Below are 20,875 nucleotides of genomic sequence, written 5' to 3'. Positions count from 1 at the left end.
TATGATTTTGTGTGTGTATATATGTATATATCTTGTATCTTGATGATATGGCTCATTGTCTTCTCAATGATCCAAAGAGTGTGCATGTGGTGGCATTTTTTGGTTCAACCAGAGCAAGTCCAGGCAAAATGAACTTAACAACTTTTTCATCTTTTTTTACTTTCCAGCCCATAATTCAGCAGCCTCCAGAAGCTCTCTTTCTCTCTCTATCTGTCTCTCTCATTAATAAGTGAATTCAAAAACAGCCAAAAGAGTCCCACTTTCTACAAAATTTTACACCAAGGGCCTACATAGCTAGAAATAGCCATAGGTTGTCTCAAATAAAAGGACTTCTATAATTGGCCCCACACCTTATCATTCCTCATCATCTTACTACTACAAACTATTTACTGCTCCAGACACAGTGGCACAAAGAAGAGAGAGAGAGAGAGAGAGAGAGAGAGAGGGAGAGAGAGAGAGATCCAAAATTTACAAAAAAGCAACTCTCTCAACACAAAAAATTCCACCACACTCCTCACATGGAACTCTCTACAACCATCTCTGTTTCAACCCTTTACCCACACACACACACATAACACATCTCCGGATTTAGGAGAATCAACGAATTCAATATCCATGCACCTGCGAAGTGGAGCAGCTTCTTCTCCTCCTCTTCCTCAAACTGTTCCACTGGGGGAATAGAAAAAGGCATTAAAAGAGGCACCTTTTTCTCTTTTTTTTTTTTGTGTGTGTGTGGGGGGGGGGGTGGTTTTTTTTGCCCCCCACTCTCTGTTTTGGAGGTGTGTGTGTCTCCTTGCATTTTTGAGAGGACCCACAGAGAACCCCATGAGCACTTGCGTGTAGGGCTTCGCCACTGCCTCTGATTGGGATTGGGAACACACGGAGTGAGAAAAAGGCAAAGCGATTTGTGCTGAGTGGGCTGTGTGAGCAAAGGGTGAGAGAGAGAGAGAGAGAGAGAGAGAGAGAGAGATGCTTTTGTTGCCTCCTTTTGCTTATTATTAACAATTTCCTTTGTTTTATCCTCAAATTTTTTTTTTCCCCCTTTCCTTTTCCTTTTCCTTTTCCTGAGGGGTTAAGATAATGTCCTTAGCAATCAGATAACTCTCTCTCTCTCTCTATCTCTCTCTCTCTCTCTCTCTATACCTTATTCCCCATCATTCTCTTTGAGGAATCTCCTTTCCCTTTAGAACCCAATGAATCATTGCTTCTTCTTTCCACCATCATAATCCCACTATTCCTCCTCCTCCTCCTCCTCCTCCTCCTCCTCCTAGTTTCTTCATCTGGGTCAACCCCCTTTGGACCAAATAGTGCGTCCTCTCCACAGTTTCTGATTCCTAAAAAAGAAAGGATTTTGTGGAGCTTGAGTGTTTGGGCTCTCTCTGTATTAGCTTCCCTTGCGCTACAGTCTCTCCAAGTTTGGATCTTTCTGAGGCTTTCACTGCTTTTTTATGATCTGGGGTGGGTTTCATGAGGAGGTGAGGATACAGAGGCCAAGGGGAGCCCAAAAAGCTTCTTCCTTTGGTGGAGTGGGTGATTCGGAGATGTGTTGGTGTTCCTCTTTTGTAAAACCCTTGAATAGTTTATCTCTGTGTGTCCTATTGTGAGCAAGATTGGACTGTTTGAGAGGATTTAAGAGTGAAAAGCTCCCCCCTTTTCGCATTGAAGGCTACAATATTTTCGTTTACTGCTCATCCAGATCCCTTTCCATTGATTGTCAGATTCGATTAAGTACTTGGTCGCTGCTTTGTTTGGCTTCTTTGTTCACTGCCCATTAGATGAATTGCTTCTTTTGAATCCCCCATGACTTGGTTTGGTGATTCCGAGTTAATGGATCGAAAGATTAGCTTCTTTTCTAGGAAGAGGAAAATATTTGTGGATTGGAGAGACCATCTTTATAACCATTACCTCGGATCGAAGAAGGTGAGGGAGACATGGTGGAGGAAGCTGTTGTTGCTGTGGGTGGTGGGCTGGTTTATCGGTTCGATTTGGATATTTTGGTTCATGAATTCTCAAGCCGTGGAGAAGAGGAGAGAGACCCTAGCGAGCATGTGCGACGAGAGAGCGAGGATGCTTCAGGATCAGTTCAATGTGAGCATGAATCATCTCCAAGCATTGGCGATTTTGGTCTCGACCTTTCACCATTCCAAAGACCCGCCCGCGATCGATCAGGCAACTATGATTCCTCTGTTCTTATTATTTGCTGTTTTTATTTGACATCGACAGATTGAATGAATTGGGTTTTGAGATTTGGTTGTCTTCCGAACAAATTAGGCAAAATGTCGGAAATCTGCGGATAAAGATTGTGACTTTCAATTTGCAACCCTGAGATATTGAAATCTATGTATTTTCTACATAACCTATGGCCTATAAACTGCGTGATATATACCACTCGGTTTATAGGCCAAGAGGGATAAAAAAAAAAAACTAGGTTTATTTCTAAATTTGAGTCGGCAAAGTAGGGAAGCTATATATTCTTATTGCGCCTGAAAATTAGGTCTTTTATATGCAGATTACTTTCGCGAGCTATGCGGAAAGAACTGCTTTTGAGAGGCCACTCACAAGTGGAGTGGCTTATGCTGTGAAAGTGCTGCATCACGAGAGAGAGCAATTTGAGAAGCAACAAGGATGGACAATAAAGAAAATGTATTCTTCAAAGAAGTCCCAAGCTCGGAATGATGGGGCGGCCCCTGAGATTCCGGAAACGTCGCCTGTTGCAGAGGAATACGCACCTGTTATTTTTGCGCAGGATGCCTATAAACACGTGATATCGCTCGATATGTTGTCTGGAAATGTGAGCCAATGATAAATTTTGATTGCCGATCTCGCCTTCATTTAGTTTTATTTCTTTTTGCAATGCCGCAGATGGTTAATTTCTAAAAGTTTGTGGGTTGAAATTGCAATAACAATTTGTTTCTTATCGCACTGATCTGAATTACTAAACTTATGGTGCGAATAAACATTGATATGTTCTTCGCGAAAAATGTTGAAGTAACAAAGACTCATTTTCGTTAGTTTGGCCCATTCTTAATGTTGATAGAAACCTGTTGTCACCATTGGTAGTTTCAATCATCATTTCTTATTATGTGAATAATTTTGGTTGGTGTTTCATTTGGTAATGACAGCTTACTAGCCTTTAGTTGCATGTTACAATTATCCATTTGCTATGTCTAAGATTATATTTTGGTAAAAGATTCATTTTCCTTTCCCCTGTTCTTTTCAGATTACTGCATTATATAATAATATTTGGTAGAATCTCAAATACATATTTTATAGAATATTGAATTATTGTTCACAATTCGATGCGACACTTCTTATTTGTTTATCTCTACTGCATCTCGATTTTTTGGCATCATTTTGGGTATATAATGGGACTCCGTTTAAATTGCTCCTCCATTAGGCTTTGGCTGTTGTCCGTTGTATGTTTAATGATCAATATAGATCTCTATACATGCAGGAAGATCGTGAGAATATTTTACGAGCTAGAGAATCTGGAACCGGCGTCTTAACTGCTCCTTTTCGCCTACTAAAATCGAATCGCCTAGGTGTTATTCTAACATATGCTGTATACAAATCGGAGCTTCCTTCAAATGCAACTCCCACTGAGCGAATTCGAGCAGCCATTGGGTGTGTTTCCTAACTTATTATGCTCTCAATTTCTAAGCGAACGATAATTTTTTCCGCATAATTATTTGTGGGCAATAATTAGAATCTTGTTTGTGGTCTTAATCAGGTATTTAGGTGGAATATTTGACATAGAAGCACTTGTTGATAAACTACTTCACCAACTTGCTTGTAAGCAATCGATTATGGTGAATGTATATGACACCACTAATGGGAAAATTAGCATGTATGGATCAAATGAGAACAATAATGGTATGTATCATATCAGCGCACTTAACTTCGGCGATCCTGTAAGAAAGCATGAGATGCACTGCAGGTAATTAAAAGCCATTTTTGTACTTATTAGATTAACGCGTATACACCAAAATTTTCACTTTTGACGTCATTTCAATAGGTTCACGCAAAAGCCACCGTTGCCTTGGCTCGCAATAACGACCTCAATTGGAACTCTAGTGATCGCTTTACTGATTGGCTACATATTTCATGCTACTGTAAATCGTATAGTGAAAGTGGAGGACGATTATCGTCAGATGATGGAACTTAAGAAAAGGGCAGAAGCTGCCGACGTTGCTAAGTCCCAGGTACTTTGTTAGTTTAATATTTAAATATAGACGGTTGAATGCAGGGTTCGCTTGATAAATATTTGGATTTGCGCATGACACTCTGAAGTGAAGATAATTCATATTTGTAGGCGGTTTCCTGCAATTTAGCCTTTGAGGATTTCATCTTTTCACCAACCAATCTTCTATGATTTGTTCGTTCTAAACCAACAAACTTGCTTTTTTCATGCTTTTAGTTCTTGGCAACTGTTTCTCACGAGATCAGAACTCCAATGAATGGTGTCTTAGGTAACAACTCTCTAACTTTTGAATAACTCTACTAATAAATTGTGATTTAGCATTAATTAGCGGGTCTGAATTTTTTATTTTTTTATTTTTTTTTGCTTCCTAGGGATGCTGCAAATGCTTATGGACACTGATTTGGACATAACACAACAGGACTATGTTCGAACTGCCCAAGCCAGCGGGAAAGCTCTTGTCTCACTTATTAATGAGGTTCTTGATCAAGCAAAAATTGAATCTGGTAAGCTCGAGCTCGAAGCCGTCCAATTTGATCTTCGGGCTCTTTTGGATGATATCTTATCGCTCTTCTATGGAAAGGCGCAGGAGAAAGGATTAGAGGTAATCTAATAGATTTCCACATTCCTTTTATTGAAGTTATATTTTTGTGCGCGCGCACATGTGTATGTGTTTGGGGGAAGTTGGGGGTGAGCTGTGACCTTGATTTCAACTTCATTCTCATAGTTTCCATTGTAAAAACTGAGTACCTGAAGTTTGTTCTGCTTATCAACCTACTGCGGACGAAGCAATATATACCCATTGTTAGATTTTTGTAGTTGTTAAAGTTGAAAGTTTGAGGAAGAAACCGAAATCAAAGTTTAACTTCCGCGTCAAAAATTGAAATTTAAGTCTAACTCCAGGGACAAAATTTGTAATTAAACCCTTTTTTCCTTCAGTCTCTAATATCATTCACCTGTTCTTTTTTTAGTTGGCAGTATACATCTCTGATCAAGTTCCAGAAACTCTAATTGGCGACCCTGGTAGAATGAGACAAATTATCACAAATCTTGTTGGAAATTCCATCAAGGTAAGTAATATTTCCCCTCGTGTGAATAAGAAAAAAGATAAAACTGTAAATTCGAGAGCATTTGCGGAAAGGGGTATTGACAAACTCTCTCTGTCGGCAGTTTACGGAAAGAGGACATATTTATATCACTGTTCATCTCGTCGAAGAAGTGATGAGTTCGTCAGAAGTGGAAAAAGAAGCTCAAACAACAAGCACGCTGAGCGACTTTCCTGTGGTAGAAAGAAGGCAAAGCTGGGATAGCTTTAAGATATTCAACAAGGAATCGTCTGCAGAAAATTCTTCTCTCTCTAGCTCTCCAGATCTGATAAATTTAATACTATCTGTCGAAGATACAGGAGTTGGGATCCCTTTCGAAGCCCAGTCGCGCGTGTTCACCCCTTTTATGCAGGTTGGTCCCTCGATTTCTCGAATTCACGGAGGAACTGGGATTGGGCTAAGCATTAGTAAGTGCTTAGTTGGTCTAATGAAGGGAGAGATTGGGTTCGTGAGCAAACCGCAAATAGGTTCTACTTTCACTTTTACTGCGGCCCTTACGAGGGCTCGATCTAATTCGAGCGAGTACAAGTCAAATGAATTCCAAGGGATGAAGGCGTTGGTTGTTGATCACAGACCTGTTCGTGCGAAGGTTACTAAATACCATCTACAAAGGCTTGGAATTCACGTGGAATTGACCACCGATTTAGGTGAGCTCCTTCCTAAAATAAATAAAGGGGATTTGGTCGTAAAATTGGTGCTTATCGACAAGGAAACTTGGTTGAAGGAGGTTAATTTTTGGCCTATTTTTGCCAGCAAATTGACTAAAAAGGGCCAAGTTGATATTCCGAAACTTTTTCTTTTGGCGAATCCTACAAACTCTATCAAGAGTAATTCTTCTAGTTCGAAGGAGTATGACTCAACTATAATCATGAAGCCATTGAGAGCAAGCATGCTTCAGGTGACTTTACAAAGAGCTTTAGGGAGTGGGTATCGAGAAAATTGTAGGAATGGAGGGCTAAATGGTCAATCATTGCGAAGCCTGCTTCATGGAAGGAGAATCCTTGTTGTGGATGACAATGTCGTGAATCTGCGAGTAGCCGCTGGTGCTTTGAAGAAGTATGGAGCCGAAGTGGCTTGCGCTGATAGCGGCAAAAAGGCAATTTTGGCGCTGAGCCCGCCTCACGATTTCGACGCTTGTTTCATGGATATTCAAATGCCCGAAATGGATGGGTAGATCTCTTTTACTAGCCACTCATTCGTCTCGTTTCATTTTACTTTCGTGATCGGAGATCCCACATTATTTATGGCCTACATTTCTCCTTTCTTTTGTTCATGAATATTCTCTCTCAATGCCTTTTTTGTTTAACTACTTTTTAGATTTGGAGCTCATTTTAGACTAATTTTGGTGACTAATGTTAAATCTTGGTAAATTATATTTCTCAGATTCGAAGCCACGAGGAGGATAAGGGAGATGGAGACCGATCTAAATGACCGCACGCTACGTGGAGAAGTATCCGAGGGGACTTGCGGAAGTGCCCTACAGTGGCACACTCCTATATTGGCCATGACGGCCGATGTGATCCAGGCCACTCATGAGGAGTGCCTAAAGAGTGGGATGGATGGATATGTCTCGAAGCCGTTCGAAGGGGAGCAGCTTTATAGAGAAGTCGCTCGGTTTTTCAAAAGCACTTCCATCTAGTTTTATGGGCTGTATCATAGCGAACGATGTTTCTGCATGGGGTTCATCCAGCGAAGAACGCAGTTTGGGTTGAAAATGCTGATGTTCCAAAAGAGTAAGTGATTTTTTTTTTTTTTTTTTTAGTTCACTATTTTGATTGGTTTCATCAATTGGGCGCGCTTTATTTTCTCCCAATCTAGTTCTAAAATTGCTTAGCATTTCGATCGAATTCGGATTTTCAGAACGGCTTGTTGGCCTACTTAGCATGCATTTCCTTCTTCTATCTTTTTTGAGAATTGAGTTTTAACATTTCCTTGTGCTTAGCCAAGCTAGTTAGCAATAATGACTGGTCATTACGTTTTCCCCCCTTTCTAGGTTTTGACAGGAAAAAAAAATTTTGTCACGCACGGCAATTTTTTTGGACTATTATCTTGTATAATGATAAATTGAAGCTTCTTGTTTGAAATTTTAGTTGGCAATGCAGTGATTGAGATATTTATTAATCGAAAGTTTAGTGAAATTAGTATTGAGATTTCTTATGTCCTTTAAAAAGCTCTTGCAAGGCCTCATCTCACGATTTTTCTGGTTTTTAATTCACTTAAGGAAAAATTTACTGCTCTTTAGTTTATTTGAGTTTCTTCAGTTTTTGTGCTCCCTTTTCAAGTTCCTTTTCTTCATATTCTCAGGGATGAATTTCTGGAGATGAAACAAGTAATTTTTGTTCATCATTTCACTCGCGGAGCAAAGAGGATATCGTATGTTGTGGAAATAAATACGGTCGTGGAATGTTTCTCGCCCGGCAAGTACATAGTGTACAAAAGAGTACGATTCGATTTATTAAATGATAATGCTCGTTCTCGAGCAATGAAGGTATTCATAATGAATGTAAATTGCACATTCAAATCGAGATCGGTGGAACACAGTTGGGTAGTTCAGGATCATTTTCTGGCGATTTATTGCGTTGAAAGTGCATTTAGAGTGTTTGTCTGGATCAACTTTGTTGCTTCACTCTGCGTCCGCCTGCGTTATGTACACATCTTGTGCGTCATACGCTAGTGTTCATAAATTCTCTTCACTGCAAACATTATTCAACAAAGCCAGGGCATGAATTAACTGATTTACAGTATCATTGTTGCTCACTTTAATTGATAGAGATCCATTTCCATCTCTTTACATGGAGACCGCTTGTCTCCCTCTTTCTTTGTATCTTTAATGAGTAGTACTCTGCCTCTGCCTCCTCATAGAGTAATGCGTACTAGGTTGGTTTCTATTGGAGCCTTGTGTTACTTCAGTATCTCTGTTCTTATGTTACTTCACTTCAGTATCTCTGTTATGTCCTCTATTTGACCGAAGAAAAGATTTAAGTTCATTCGAGCGAGAAGACCGACAGAGGTACTGAATTGAACAGAGCCTTCTCGGTTAGCTCCGATTCGACCGAATCGATGATTCAGCACGGTTTGGTTACGCATACCAAGAACCATACCTAGTGATTTATATACGGTCGAATTTAACCGCTACATTCGTCACATCAGAAACTGCAATACGTAGGATGAGTCAATATCCCTGAGCTGTCCAAGTCAGAGAACTAAACAGGAAATTATCTCACTTTTTAGTTTGGCGTGCACAATACTATTTACAGTCGAGCCATGTACAAAAGAAACGCAATGTAAACACTGGGTCCGCAATACTATTTACGGTTGAGCTATGTACAAAAGAAAAGCTCTGAGCCATGTACAAAAGAAAAGCAATGTAAACACTGGGTTCAGTAGCCTATCAGCAATCGAGAAGATGCTTCAGATTATTATCTTACTAATAACTACTAGATCCACGCAGAATCGCACATTGGCGATTATAGTTGACAAAAGGAAAGTAGAAATCTTTGCAATATGAAATGCACTTTCATTGCTATTTAGCCTCATGATTGTCCGACCCTTGATCTTTGTAATCAGCCAGATCGTCCTGCGAAAAGATGAAGCAAATTGCACTTCTTGATCAACTTATACAGAAACAGAAAGGAAAAACAAAAGAAGAGGGAAAAGGAGAAAGAAAAAGGAAAGGAGAAAATGCGTGTGCCGGGAGGGGTTTTGAAATGAACTTATTTTAGATATGGAAAGGTTTCAGAGTGAGTAAGCAGCCTGAAAGTAGTAAGAAGTTTGACGAAGAGTCGAAGTAAGAAAAACTGTGTACCCAATATTTGTCCACACTGAAGAAACAACCCATGTTATATTTTATACACAGTAGGGAAGAAACGTTTGGACCTTTTCTCGGTAGGAAAACTATGATATTAAAATTTCCAAAGAAAAAGGCAACTATTACTTCCCCCGGCGGATGATATTCGTTCATTGTAAACATATCAAATAATTTGCCTATAACTGATTCATGGACATGATACTGCTTTTTTTTTTTTTTCTTTGGAAATAATCAAGTTTTTCATAGTATAGCAGTTACCTTTGCTTGTTGGTACCTTTCAAGCATCCGCCTGTATTGCTGCCGTGCCTCAGGAGATTTTACCATAGAGATAACCCTCGAGATGGCTTTATCATGACTTGCATCCACTTTCTGTTTCCGAAAAGCCTTGAGAATATCGTCTTCATCCTCTTTATCCATTGGCTCCAGTTGTCCATGAAACACTCGCAAGCCGACTCCTCTACGGTGCCACCTTAGTACGACCTTTTCTAATATACTAACCGTCGACAGAAACTCCTTGTAGTGCTTCCTTGCTTGACGACCTCTTACGTGAGCCTACCAATGTCAAATAGGGAAAGAAAAGGATTTTATGATGAATAATTTAAGCCTTTTGTGCGAAAAATAAATGAAACTAGTGATAGCTTGTTCTGAATATTAGTTCCCTTTCCTAAGTATGATTCTATGTGTTTGGCTTTAGATATTATTAATTCTTAATGATTTCACATGTTCAGAATATTAGACAACAAGCTGATTTATTGTATCCTGAAAAAGACTCTGCTTAGAAGTTAATACCAAATTAAATGGAAATAAAACACTACCTTTTGTAATGATTTCAAGACACAGAAAATGTTGAGGCTAATGATTCTCTAGTTTCATACACATAGTAAAACAACTACCTAAACAATAGATTAACTTAGCACCTACTGATTCTCTATGTATTATGTACCAACAGAAGTGCTGCAATGGTATTGTTAAATAATAAAGCATTTTGAATTGTTGTAGATCAATTAGCAATCTCCTCTCTCACACTATTTTCATGGTCGCTAAATCATAAAAGAATCTGAGCAAGAAGTTTCTTACCTGTATCTTCACCACATGTTTACGTGTAGTTAGGAATTCTTTTCGTCCTTTCCAACACCTGTAGTTCGTCTGAATAGAAAGAGCAGCTTTCTCAAATTTAGGATCTCCATGATACGCCCTGAACGACTTTGTTGCATGCGAAATTTCATGTATATCTTCGAGAGAGATCCCAAATTCATCTCTACTTAGAGAAGCACGTCGTAGCCTCTTTCTAAAAGAATATGCTCGGAAAGCAGCTTGAATTCGAGCTGCAGCTTGAGTTGCATTCCTAACTGCTTCTAGGGAGTCTTTAAGTGAAAGCTGATCCTCGGAGCCACCATACAAATAAGCACTTCTCTGGGATATTGTATCTACAGCTATATCTGAACATTTAGAGATCTCACTCTCTCTTGTTGCGAGAGTATATAAATGGCTTGTTAATTCGGCTTCTGAGAGATACCCAGCGAGCCCTTTGTGACTGTTGGAAGAAGCTATTGAAGCTGGAGTCTTTCCGACAGGGTCTTGTGACGTAGAATGTGAAACTGCTCCGGCTGAAGCACCAGCTGCTAGAAGAGCAGCAACCATTTTTTCCCTGAAACAGCATCATCATTATGAGAAATATGAAAAAAATGTATCTGAAATTATTAAAACTTGTATAAGTGTATTGGTTACTCCTTGAACTTTGCCTTAGGAAACACCTCAAACTAATAATTATTGAAATCTATCCCCTTGACTTCATGTAAGAGGGCAATCGGCCCTCTTGTTTGAACAACTTTAGTTTCCTAATGGTTTCTCATCGTGCCTATTAATCTACTGTTTCTGGCAAGAATGAAGGAGAGCCTCAAATTAAGAGTGCATTACTGCATCAACCCCTGATAAATCCCATATTACTTAACGGTGTTAATAGTGCTATTATTTTGCTTCAGTTGAACGCATGACAAACACACGACAAAAAACCATCAGGAAACTAGCATTATTCAGATGAAGGGTTCATCGCACAATTACATGATTTTAGGTCTATTTGCAAAGCATGAAACTTCAAGGAAGCGTTAATCTCATAAAAAATAAGCATCTATATCCCTAATTTATTTGAGGGATACTAATATTTCATCTAGTTAAAGAGGAAAGATAAATCATAACAAAGCATGAACTTTCTGAAATTTTACACTTCTACTTACCTCCCAAAATGTGCAGCCCAATGAAGGGCTGTCCATCCAAGTGTGTCACGATAGTTTATGCTCACACCAGAATTAAGAATCGGTTTCAAGGCCCACGCATATCCCAACCCAGAAATCATGTGTATAATGCACTGATCTTGCTTGGACAGCAAACAATCTTGTTCACTATTTTCCTTAATCTTTTTAGATCGTAGCCATTGCTCAAACTTGTCCTTTAGTAGCTCTTGAACAACTGAATCCATTGTATTCTCTGAAGTCGACTGATCTTTTATATCGGTCAAATTTCTCACAGGATCAAATTCAGAGTTGTTATCATGTCTAGAAGTAAGTGCACCAATGTTTTCACCAAAAAGGAGCTTCACCAATTTGAGAAGCAGCAGCTGTTCCTCTCTACTTTTGACTTCTACTTCTTGAGTGTAAGTGCTGCTCGAACTATACATACCTGGCTTACTGAGGAATACTAGCTCCCGTCCTTCACTACACTGCTCTCCATTGCCATTTGTAATAAATAAATTCACCTTTCCAATAATATGTTGTGGAGCGTGGCAGCGGATGACACCTTGTTGAATAATTTCCAGAGGAACTTCAACGTCACCAAATGATACCGCCCATTTAGATTCAGGGGGTTTCCATAGGAAGTCTCCTATAATAATAACCTGCATTTCATAATGTGGTTCTTTAATATTAATATTCACGGCAACTCTAACTAGATGAGCAAAAATTCGCAAAATAGTTGTCGAGAAAAAAAGAGATTTTGTGAATCATGTTAAACTGTCGAACTTTGCATCTGGTGCATCTCAGAAATCATAATACTGGTGAAGTTAACAACACTTCAAAAGAAAGCAACAGCCAGTAAAATAGCATAATACACTATTAAAACATTTTTAACTTTATAAAATCGACTACCTTTGTTCTTTCAGAAGAAAATGCGCATTCTGGAGAAACCTCACGAATGTGAAACCACTGCTTTTGTGGCATTTCAAAACTAGAACAGGTTCTTAAGGTACTTTCCAATTGATTCAGCTCCATCAACAGACCTGGGAAGGATAGAAGATTAAAGTGTTAAGAAGACTTCGTTGATTTTTACTCCATTTTTCTCACAAAGAAACTTATTATGTATTTAGGCCTCGTTTGGTATTGTTGTCTTTTGTTTCCACAGACAAAAACTCGTAGGTGGATGGACTTCCCTATTCTTGTTATTGTTCAAACCAGAGCCGGATGATGAAAGTCATCTTTCGTTAAAAATATATATATACATATAAATATACATGTATATATATGTATGTATACATATATGTATGTATGTCCAGCTGAGGTGCTTTTAGAAGCACCAAGGTGTTGGTGCTGTGGCGTTTTTGGCCATTGCTCTAGGATCATGCACAATGCTGGGCCCCACAAGTAACCACCATTGTTGATTTTTGATCCAATGGCCAAAAGGGTAGATTCAAAGGCTAAAAAGTTGTAAGCAACGAGAGCTTGGTGCTTTTAGAAGCATCCTGGCTCAGTTCTATGTAAATGTGTGTGTGTGTGTGTGTGTGTGTGTGTGTGAGCCAAACAAGTGACTACAACTTCTTGCTGTCTGTTGCCAAATAAACTCTGTAGGTGCAAAGATATGCAAGCACTCCACCATCCACCATCCACCATCCACCTGCATATTCTTGCATAGATTTTGTGTTTAAAGAAAGGAAAAATGATGGCAATGATACCAAAGGCGGCCTTATATAAGTGTTTTCTAAAGCAGAAGCAAAATAAATAGCACCAAAAAGGAATAGTAAGCTTCATAGCATATTTGTATTTTAATCGAGTTACAAGTTCATACACTAAGCAAGGATCATTGTTACCTGGGATACCCTAATTGTAAGAAATGTAAGGTGCAAAGATTCATTTATTTTGCTTGGAAAAGAACTCAACCCACCTGAATCAATATCAATTATAGCTTCTTCAGCATGACCGTTCTTTTTGTGTCTCATTTCATTGAACCTATCTTTAAAGGTTTCTTCCGATGATTCCTTTATTTCAAAATCAGAAAGCCCTAGATCTTGTTGGTTCTTGTTTTCAATGTCATATGAAGGCATTTGACCAACAAAGTCTTTATAATCATAATTAATCTCATTATCCGAACTCCATTGAAGACGAGAATTTTGAATTGATTCATCGACTTCCGGCAGAAATGGCAGATCAAAAGTCTCTGACCAATCAAATGTGTTACTTGTCTCAAAACTTTCCATGATTAAATGAGAATTAACTTCTTCCGCAGTTCCATTACTGCCTGAATTTTGATATAGTTCAGTTAATTCACTAGTTCGAGGGAAATTGTGTACTTGAGCTCTACTAGTATCCTGGTTGGAATTTGAAAAAGATTCATTTGAGAGGTTGAAAACCAGTCCTGGAATATTTTCTCCCTGGACAGCAATTAAAAAGTGATGTCAATTGCCATGTACTATTAAATAAAAGAATAAGTGGAATTCACGTTACCATGTTTAAGTTGATAACAATTACAGCAAGAACAGAGCAATTTAGAGAGATATCCAAAAATATAAAATTCTAAACACAGGTGTATCAATTGATTGAAAATGTCTGAAGAGATGAAAGAATTAGTTATAACACATACACACGCACACAAAAAAACAAAAGAGGATATTTAGAGTAAAAAATTTGACTGGGATTGTAGATTTCTAATGCTAGATATGTTGAGAACATGCCATCTTTGGTACATACTAGAAAAACAAAAAAGAATTCATGAATTCTGGCTGTATCTCGCAACTTAAATCCATTGATCACAGATATGTACAGAAGAACTTAGTTCCATATTTTCACCAATCTCAGCATGTTATTCATATTAAGAACTATGTAAGTCAATATATCCTTATAAGATTTGTTTGAATTGCTGAAAGAAGTCATATGTTGTGGATTTTGCCATCAGGGGTACACCAATGAGCCGAGGATTATTCAAGAAGAATTAACTATAAATGCCTAAACAATGAGATCAATTATTCTTTCTTTAATACGATAATTCTTCTAACTATGAAGACCAAAAGAACATAAAGGGAAAACAACAAACCTCAACTTCTCTATAATGGACAAGAACAATGTGACTGTAAGCCCTGCAAAGGAAAAAATTGATTTAACCAATAATATGCTGTATGTTTCAGTACTTGCTAGTCATTATATCTGTATAAAAGAAGTGCTAGAACTGGAAAAAAAAAAGAAAAAAAAAAAAAAAAAAAAAAAAAAAAAAGAAAACAAAAATGCGAGATTGAATGAAAATGAGATATTTCAAGGAGCAATTAGAGGAGTAGGATATCTAAGTAACATGGTAAGGTTCATACGAACTGAGTTGTCCAAGGCATAAAAAGGACGATTGAGAAAGGCAAAAGCATGACAAAGTTATGCATCTCCATTTTTCTTATTTGTGTCATGAGTATGGAGTCCAAATAGGAGACCCTCGCTTTTACTTGAGCCAGAACAATGAATCCAACTATGCTAAGTAATTATACTTGGGAAACACGTGCTGTCATCAAGCATAATTGAAGCGAGAACATGAAGCAGGAGCCAAATTTGGATGGAAAATGGAGTTCATTAAGAATAACCAATTTTAACAGCTACATATGGTCATCTCAAAAAATTAGATTGGATGTATATACTTACGGATCTAGCATCCAGTAGGAGCGCCTCTGAAATGATGAGTTTTCCTCTCCACGAGCATAGTAACAATTCAACACATCATTATTAGCAATCTGGCAATGATGAACATACAAAAAAGACATTAATCCAGGAGGGTGATATTCACACATAGCCATAATGATCAAACCAACCCAGCTATAACATGCAACACCAACTTTGAGGTCAACATTTTGCTAATTTTATAAATAAATAAAAAATTAAATAATAACTAAATAAAGCATAAAATCTGCCCGTAAAAGTTGGTATTTGCACACATGCCCTTGAAACCATTAAAAAATATGCCAGGAGTATATATCCGATGCGGTATTTCAAATATGTCAGGTGTACATTAGCAAAGCTGTTTTTGCATATATTTCTCCAGGGACATGTACAGGAAGACAAACTTCGCAGGGTTACTTGTGCAATTTTGCATATTTCAAGGGCAATAACACAAAATGCCATTCCAAATATGGTTCCAAATGTGGCTATGTAGCCTGCAATATTTTACAATATTTTCGTGAACGGAATAAGAAAATTATCAATGATAAAAAAAAAAACCTTAAGGCGCTCATGCGCTTCTGCAATTGTTTTCCCGTTTCCCTTTCTCCTCCACGAATGGCCGTCCATTCGAAAATTACGAAGTACTCTACGGTTGAAAAGGAACAAAGAGCCACCTATAGAAATTCAACTCAGAATATCAAAATGGGAGGAGAAAATTACAGCGATTTTTTTAAAAGGTTAACTACATTAGGTCTCAAGCATAGTGGGCATGTCAATTACTTGGTGGCCTGTCGGGGTTCTTATCCGTGATTTTGAAACCCTCATGATTTTGCAAGATTGTTAGAACTTCTATCGGCTTCAACCACCGTGTTTTCGCTTCTTGGTGCAACTTATCCGCATCTAAACCTGACAGTCGAGGAAGAGCAAACGGCAAATATTACTGAAAAAAAACAAATCATTTGCTCCTTACATGACTATATTTACGCGCAACGATGCTGAGCTACGCAAGATATACCTCTTTTGGCAGCAAAAACAAAGTATAATTCTAGTCAATATGGTTGATGCTAAATTGAAATTTGAACTTACTAAGAGACAAGGGCTAAGAAGGAACTAGTGTCAAAATCGACTACATGGACATAAATCACCAACTTCATCATCGCCAAGTACAAAAATGGGACAACAAAGTTGAAGGACCACTACAAATTTATCAGCCAAATTCACATAAATTACTAGAGCTCAGGAATCACCGACAAAGAGATCTCACAATCTAATCAAGTAAAAGTCGAATGCAACAGAGATCATACTAAGCTGACAAGCACAACAATGGGAACCGCGAAGTGGGTATGCGAGAATTCGCCAAGTAAAACCCTAATTCAGCGTTTAAAAAGAAAATTGGGGAAATTTCTCCCATTTTTCTCACCTTGTAGCATCCTTCTCAATCACAAAGGAATCAAAGCTCAATGGAAGCACCACCCAGAGATGAAAACAACACCAAAAAGGGGGAGGAGAAGAGATTAAGCTTCGTACCGAACCAAAACCCTGGAGAAATCGAGCAAATCCGAGGATTAAATAAGGAGGCGAGGTAGGGTGGAGTCGAGCAATGGAGTACTAACGCTGATGGAAGAAGAAGAAGAAGAAGAAGAAGCGAAGAAGCTCGAAGGGATTGAGAAAGATACTAATAATTTGGAGGGCTAAATTGTAAATTTAGGGGGCCAAAAGCAAATTAATTTAGGGGGCCAAAAGATACTAAAGATACTAATTAGGGGGCCAAAAGCAAATTAAAAACAAAACTCGGGGGGCTTTAGCCCCCTGACAAATGTTTAAATTAAAATTACAAAAATGGCCATGTCCCTGTAACGCAGGCGCCACGTCAGCGTCACGCGGGCAGGACTGGGGCCAGAATATTAAGTTGAACACGGTAAATCATTCACCGTGTCTAAACACGGTGAATGATTTACCGTGTTTCTTACGTATTTTTTATATATTGAAAAGTGAAATAATAAGTAGGGATGTCAATAGGTATGGATATTCGAAATATTATCCGAATTCAAACCCGAATAAATTATATATATATATATATATAATTTATTTTTNTATATATACATAATTTATTTTTATTTATTTATACAATATATAAAATATTTAATAATTTTATTTCTTAGATCTTCATCCAACCCAGCGGGTTTTAAAAATCTATACCGTTGGATGAAGATCTAAGGAATAAAAATTATTAAATATTTTATATATTGTATAAATAAACAAAAATAAATTATGTATATATATATAATTTATTCGGGTTTGAATTCGGATAATATTTCGGATATTCATACTTATTGACATCTCTATTTCTTATTCCATTGAAAAAACACGTAGTCGAAAATACGTACTAAACACGGTGAACCATTCACCGTGTTTGAACACGGTGAATGGTTCACCGTGTTCAACTTAACACACGGGCCCAGCTCTGTCCGCGTGGCGCTGACGTGGCGCATGCGTGGCAGGCTCAGGACTATTTTTGCAAATTAAATTTTGACAGGACTATTTTTAAAATAAAAATTTGTCAGGAGTCTAAATGCAAAAAAAGTCCAAAAATAAAAAAAAAACTTGGCGAACGGATACAGCGGCGGCTGCGGTGGTCGGTGGATGGTGGGAGAAAGGATCTTTTTCGTGGACCCGGTGCATGTTACGCCTACACGGCATCGAATTTTTTGCTGTACCTGGTGTTTAAAACATAAATCCAATCCGATAGCTGTGATCTGACGCACCATATATTGCGCCAGTGGATCGAAAAGCAAAGCATCTGAAAACCTATTACTGACGCATACTAGATATTAGATTGATTTTTGCCTCTTCATGGTTAACTAGTGTAGTCATTCGTGTGATGCGATGAATAAGTAATTAGAGAAAAAAATAAAAGATGATGACAAAAGAAGAGAAAACAACAATAAGAAAAGCGATGAATAGAGATGGAATTCATCTTGAAGAAAGATAATAGCAGAAGGAAGCGGAAGAGGGACAATTCGGCCGAATGCAGAAGTGTGATCCAATTCGGTTCAAGCAAAAAAAAAAAAACTGATTTGGTTCAAGGAAAGAAAGAAAAAAAAATATGAAGGACTTGAACCTCAGAGAGGTCCGTACTCAGTAATGATTAGTTCGGTTCAAGTAAAGAAAGGAAAAATATGCAGAGAACTTTGGTCGGTTCGGGTTGAAATCAACATCCAATAATAAAGAAAATATTGCTATGTGGCAAATTTAAGAAGAATAATATATAGGTATAGAATGTATAGATAGATATAGATTACCACGTGGCAAATTTACGGAAAATAATGTAGAGAATCGATATAGATAGGTAAAGATAAGAGAAGTGCAGGAAAACAAGAAAAATAATAGAAAAAAATAAATATATAAAAATATTAAGATTTATATAGTTCGATAATTGTCTACGTCCATAAAAAACGCAATTTTATTTTTTCACTCTAGTAGGAAGCAAAAAATTATAAACTCTGGCATTGTGTTTCCTATAAAATAAAAAAAAATTAAAACCCTTTATTTAATCCTAATTCTGCTACAAAAAGTTTTTTTTTTCTTTTTTTTCTTTGGGGATAAACACTTCATTCAATACAGCAACAATACTAAAAGCTAAAACAAGGCATTAACAAATGGGAGCCATGAAGTGGGCTTTGATTGAATTCACCACAAATAACCAGTACACTAACAGTTGCGCATTTAACCATCACAAGGACAGCATATGGAATTAGGTCCCAGCAATAATAAGATCATAACAAACCACATATTTTTTAGGAAAAACTTCAAAAAAACCTCCTGTGATTTCGTAGTTTCTTACTTTGACCCCCTGTAGTTTAAAATATATCAATTTTTCCCCCTATGGTTTCTTTTTTCTCTTTTTCTTATCAATTTCATTAATTTTTTTTTCTTAAATTAGTGATAAAGTTAAAATTAAAGGGTACTAAAGTGAATATTTGATAAATCTAGATGAGTATCTGAAGTTTTTCGTATATAATTTAATAAAATATTAACGAAAAAGCTACCGAAAAGATAAAAACCAAACCATAGGGGAGCAAATTGAAACATTTTAAACCACAGGAAGACAAAGTGAGAAACTACGAAACCACGGGGGTGTTTTTAAAGTTTTTCCTATTTTTTACCTCGAAAAGTGAGGCAAGATACATGCATCATACAACTCATCAATGAAACCACATATTTTTTACCTTGAAAAGTGCGGCTAGATGCATCATACAACTCATCTATGAAAGCTACTCTTCCTCCGTCCTTTCCTCATAGTATATTTCTCACAAACTGTTCCTAAAGCAAGTAGCAAATGATTTAGTGGTTGGTACTCGAGATCTCAAGATCGAATCCTACCTGATTCACATTTCTAGCTAAATTTATTTCTAAATGAAATAAAAGAAACGAATCAACGTGCTACCTATCTCTAAAAAAAAACATTATATTTCTCAATATATTATTAATATTTGTGGAAGTGGCCACCATCTTCTTCTCAGACATATTAATCAAAAGCTAGCCATCAAATTCAGATGAGATGCATAGTGTGTCATTTAATAAGAATAAAAACAAAAAGAAAAAAAGAAAAAGAAAAAAAAAAAGAAAGCACAATCTGTTGAAAGGAACAAACAAATTAAGCAGGCTAGTTTAATTCACAGTCATTGTAAAGTTTTGGAAACAAAAAAGAAAAGAAAATTTGGTGGATTCCTTTGATACAAGAGAAGCAAATGAAAAAAAATTAATGCATAGGGTTGTTTAAACCAAGAAGTTATTATTGTACAAATAATCTTAAAATTCCTAACCTACTAGAGAATAATATTTTTAATATTTTATTTGCAACTCTTTTTCTCACGTCTAGACTCAAGATATTTTGATGGGTTCTTGCAAGACATAAACTTGGAGGCCCTCTTCGGAAGTCGGAATAAGTTATTCAAAGATAACTTATTCGGTATAATAATTTGTTAGTTTGATTGCGAGAAATAAGTTTAATTTTTTGCTTCTCGAGAGATCTAGATATTCATAATTTGGTAAATAGCATATGTTATTAGGATTTCTATAAATGTGCCCAAATTAATCATATTCAAATCTAAATTTACTATAAACAAAAAATAAATCCTAATAAACAATAGAACATAATATATTTTATCCTTTTTTCATATATTTAAATTAAAATAGAATGCTAATATGGGAAGTAAATTTAGACTTTACATATAAAGAATACTGATCCTGGTACCTTTTCATGTGTATTATGGTGAAGAATTATCATCTGCTCCACATCATACGAGAGAGTGTCTAAGACAGAAGGAAAAACTAAATTTCCTAAGTTCGGTTGGTGATGTTCATAACGCTGCCGGACTTCTCGCTTCCATAGATTGATAAGAAATTTCTTCTCTTTACCGCTCCTTGAGTAATATTTTATTTTATTTATGATCTTGATTGGCATTGATATGTATTTTGGTGTATTGTTTTTTTACATTCCAATATAATCTATCAATTTGTATCAAAGTCTTAAACTATAAACTAATTAAATATGTATATATTAAGTAATTGGATTAAGTTATGATTGGATTTATGTAGAAAAAGTGTTTTACAATTTCGAATCAGCTTGTCTAATTATATCTCCCGCATCCATACAGTATTAACGTACTACAACTAATCATCAATTAATAAATATATAAATAGTCATCTTTCCTTTTCCTGTAGCCTTTGACCTTGTTGTGTCCTGTTATAACTTATAAGGCGCCTCAAAGATACGAGAATGTGTTGGAGAAAATTCAAAATTTCTAAATTTCATATTTTAAAATATTAATTTAATTTATTTTTTAAGTGAACGTCCGCACGC

General features: G+C 36.9%; 2 protein-coding genes across 2 annotated transcripts; one reads left to right on the top strand and one right to left on the bottom strand.

The window, feature by feature from the left end:
• On the top strand, positions 805–8,095 carry LOC109714199 (probable histidine kinase 3). Its single transcript, XM_020238700.1, has 11 exons — positions 805–2,169; positions 2,510–2,791; positions 3,455–3,624; positions 3,731–3,937; positions 4,016–4,202; positions 4,418–4,469; positions 4,573–4,802; positions 5,170–5,268; positions 5,369–6,474; positions 6,688–7,037; positions 7,609–8,095. Exons 1-10 carry the CDS (start codon positions 1,801–1,803, stop codon positions 6,941–6,943), a joined length of 2,958 nt encoding a protein of 985 aa, XP_020094289.1. The 5' UTR covers positions 805–1,800; the 3' UTR covers positions 6,944–7,037; positions 7,609–8,095.
• On the bottom strand, positions 8,509–16,638 carry LOC109714205 (calmodulin-binding transcription activator 4-like). Its single transcript, XM_020238713.1, has 11 exons — positions 16,430–16,638; positions 15,790–15,915; positions 15,568–15,683; positions 14,995–15,083; positions 14,408–14,450; positions 13,262–13,748; positions 12,253–12,383; positions 11,347–12,002; positions 10,190–10,760; positions 9,371–9,664; positions 8,509–8,881 (listed from the first exon to the last, which is right to left on the bottom strand). Exons 1-11 carry the CDS (start codon positions 16,437–16,439, stop codon positions 8,828–8,830), a joined length of 2,577 nt encoding a protein of 858 aa, XP_020094302.1. The 5' UTR covers positions 16,440–16,638; the 3' UTR covers positions 8,509–8,827.

Source organism: Ananas comosus, linkage group 1 (genome assembly GCF_001540865.1).
Source record: "Ananas comosus cultivar F153 linkage group 1, ASM154086v1, whole genome shotgun sequence".
NCBI lineage: Eukaryota > Viridiplantae > Streptophyta > Magnoliopsida > Poales > Bromeliaceae > Ananas > Ananas comosus.
Note: the sequence above shows the minus strand (reverse complement) of the source record. Positions and strands in the feature narration are given on the sequence as shown.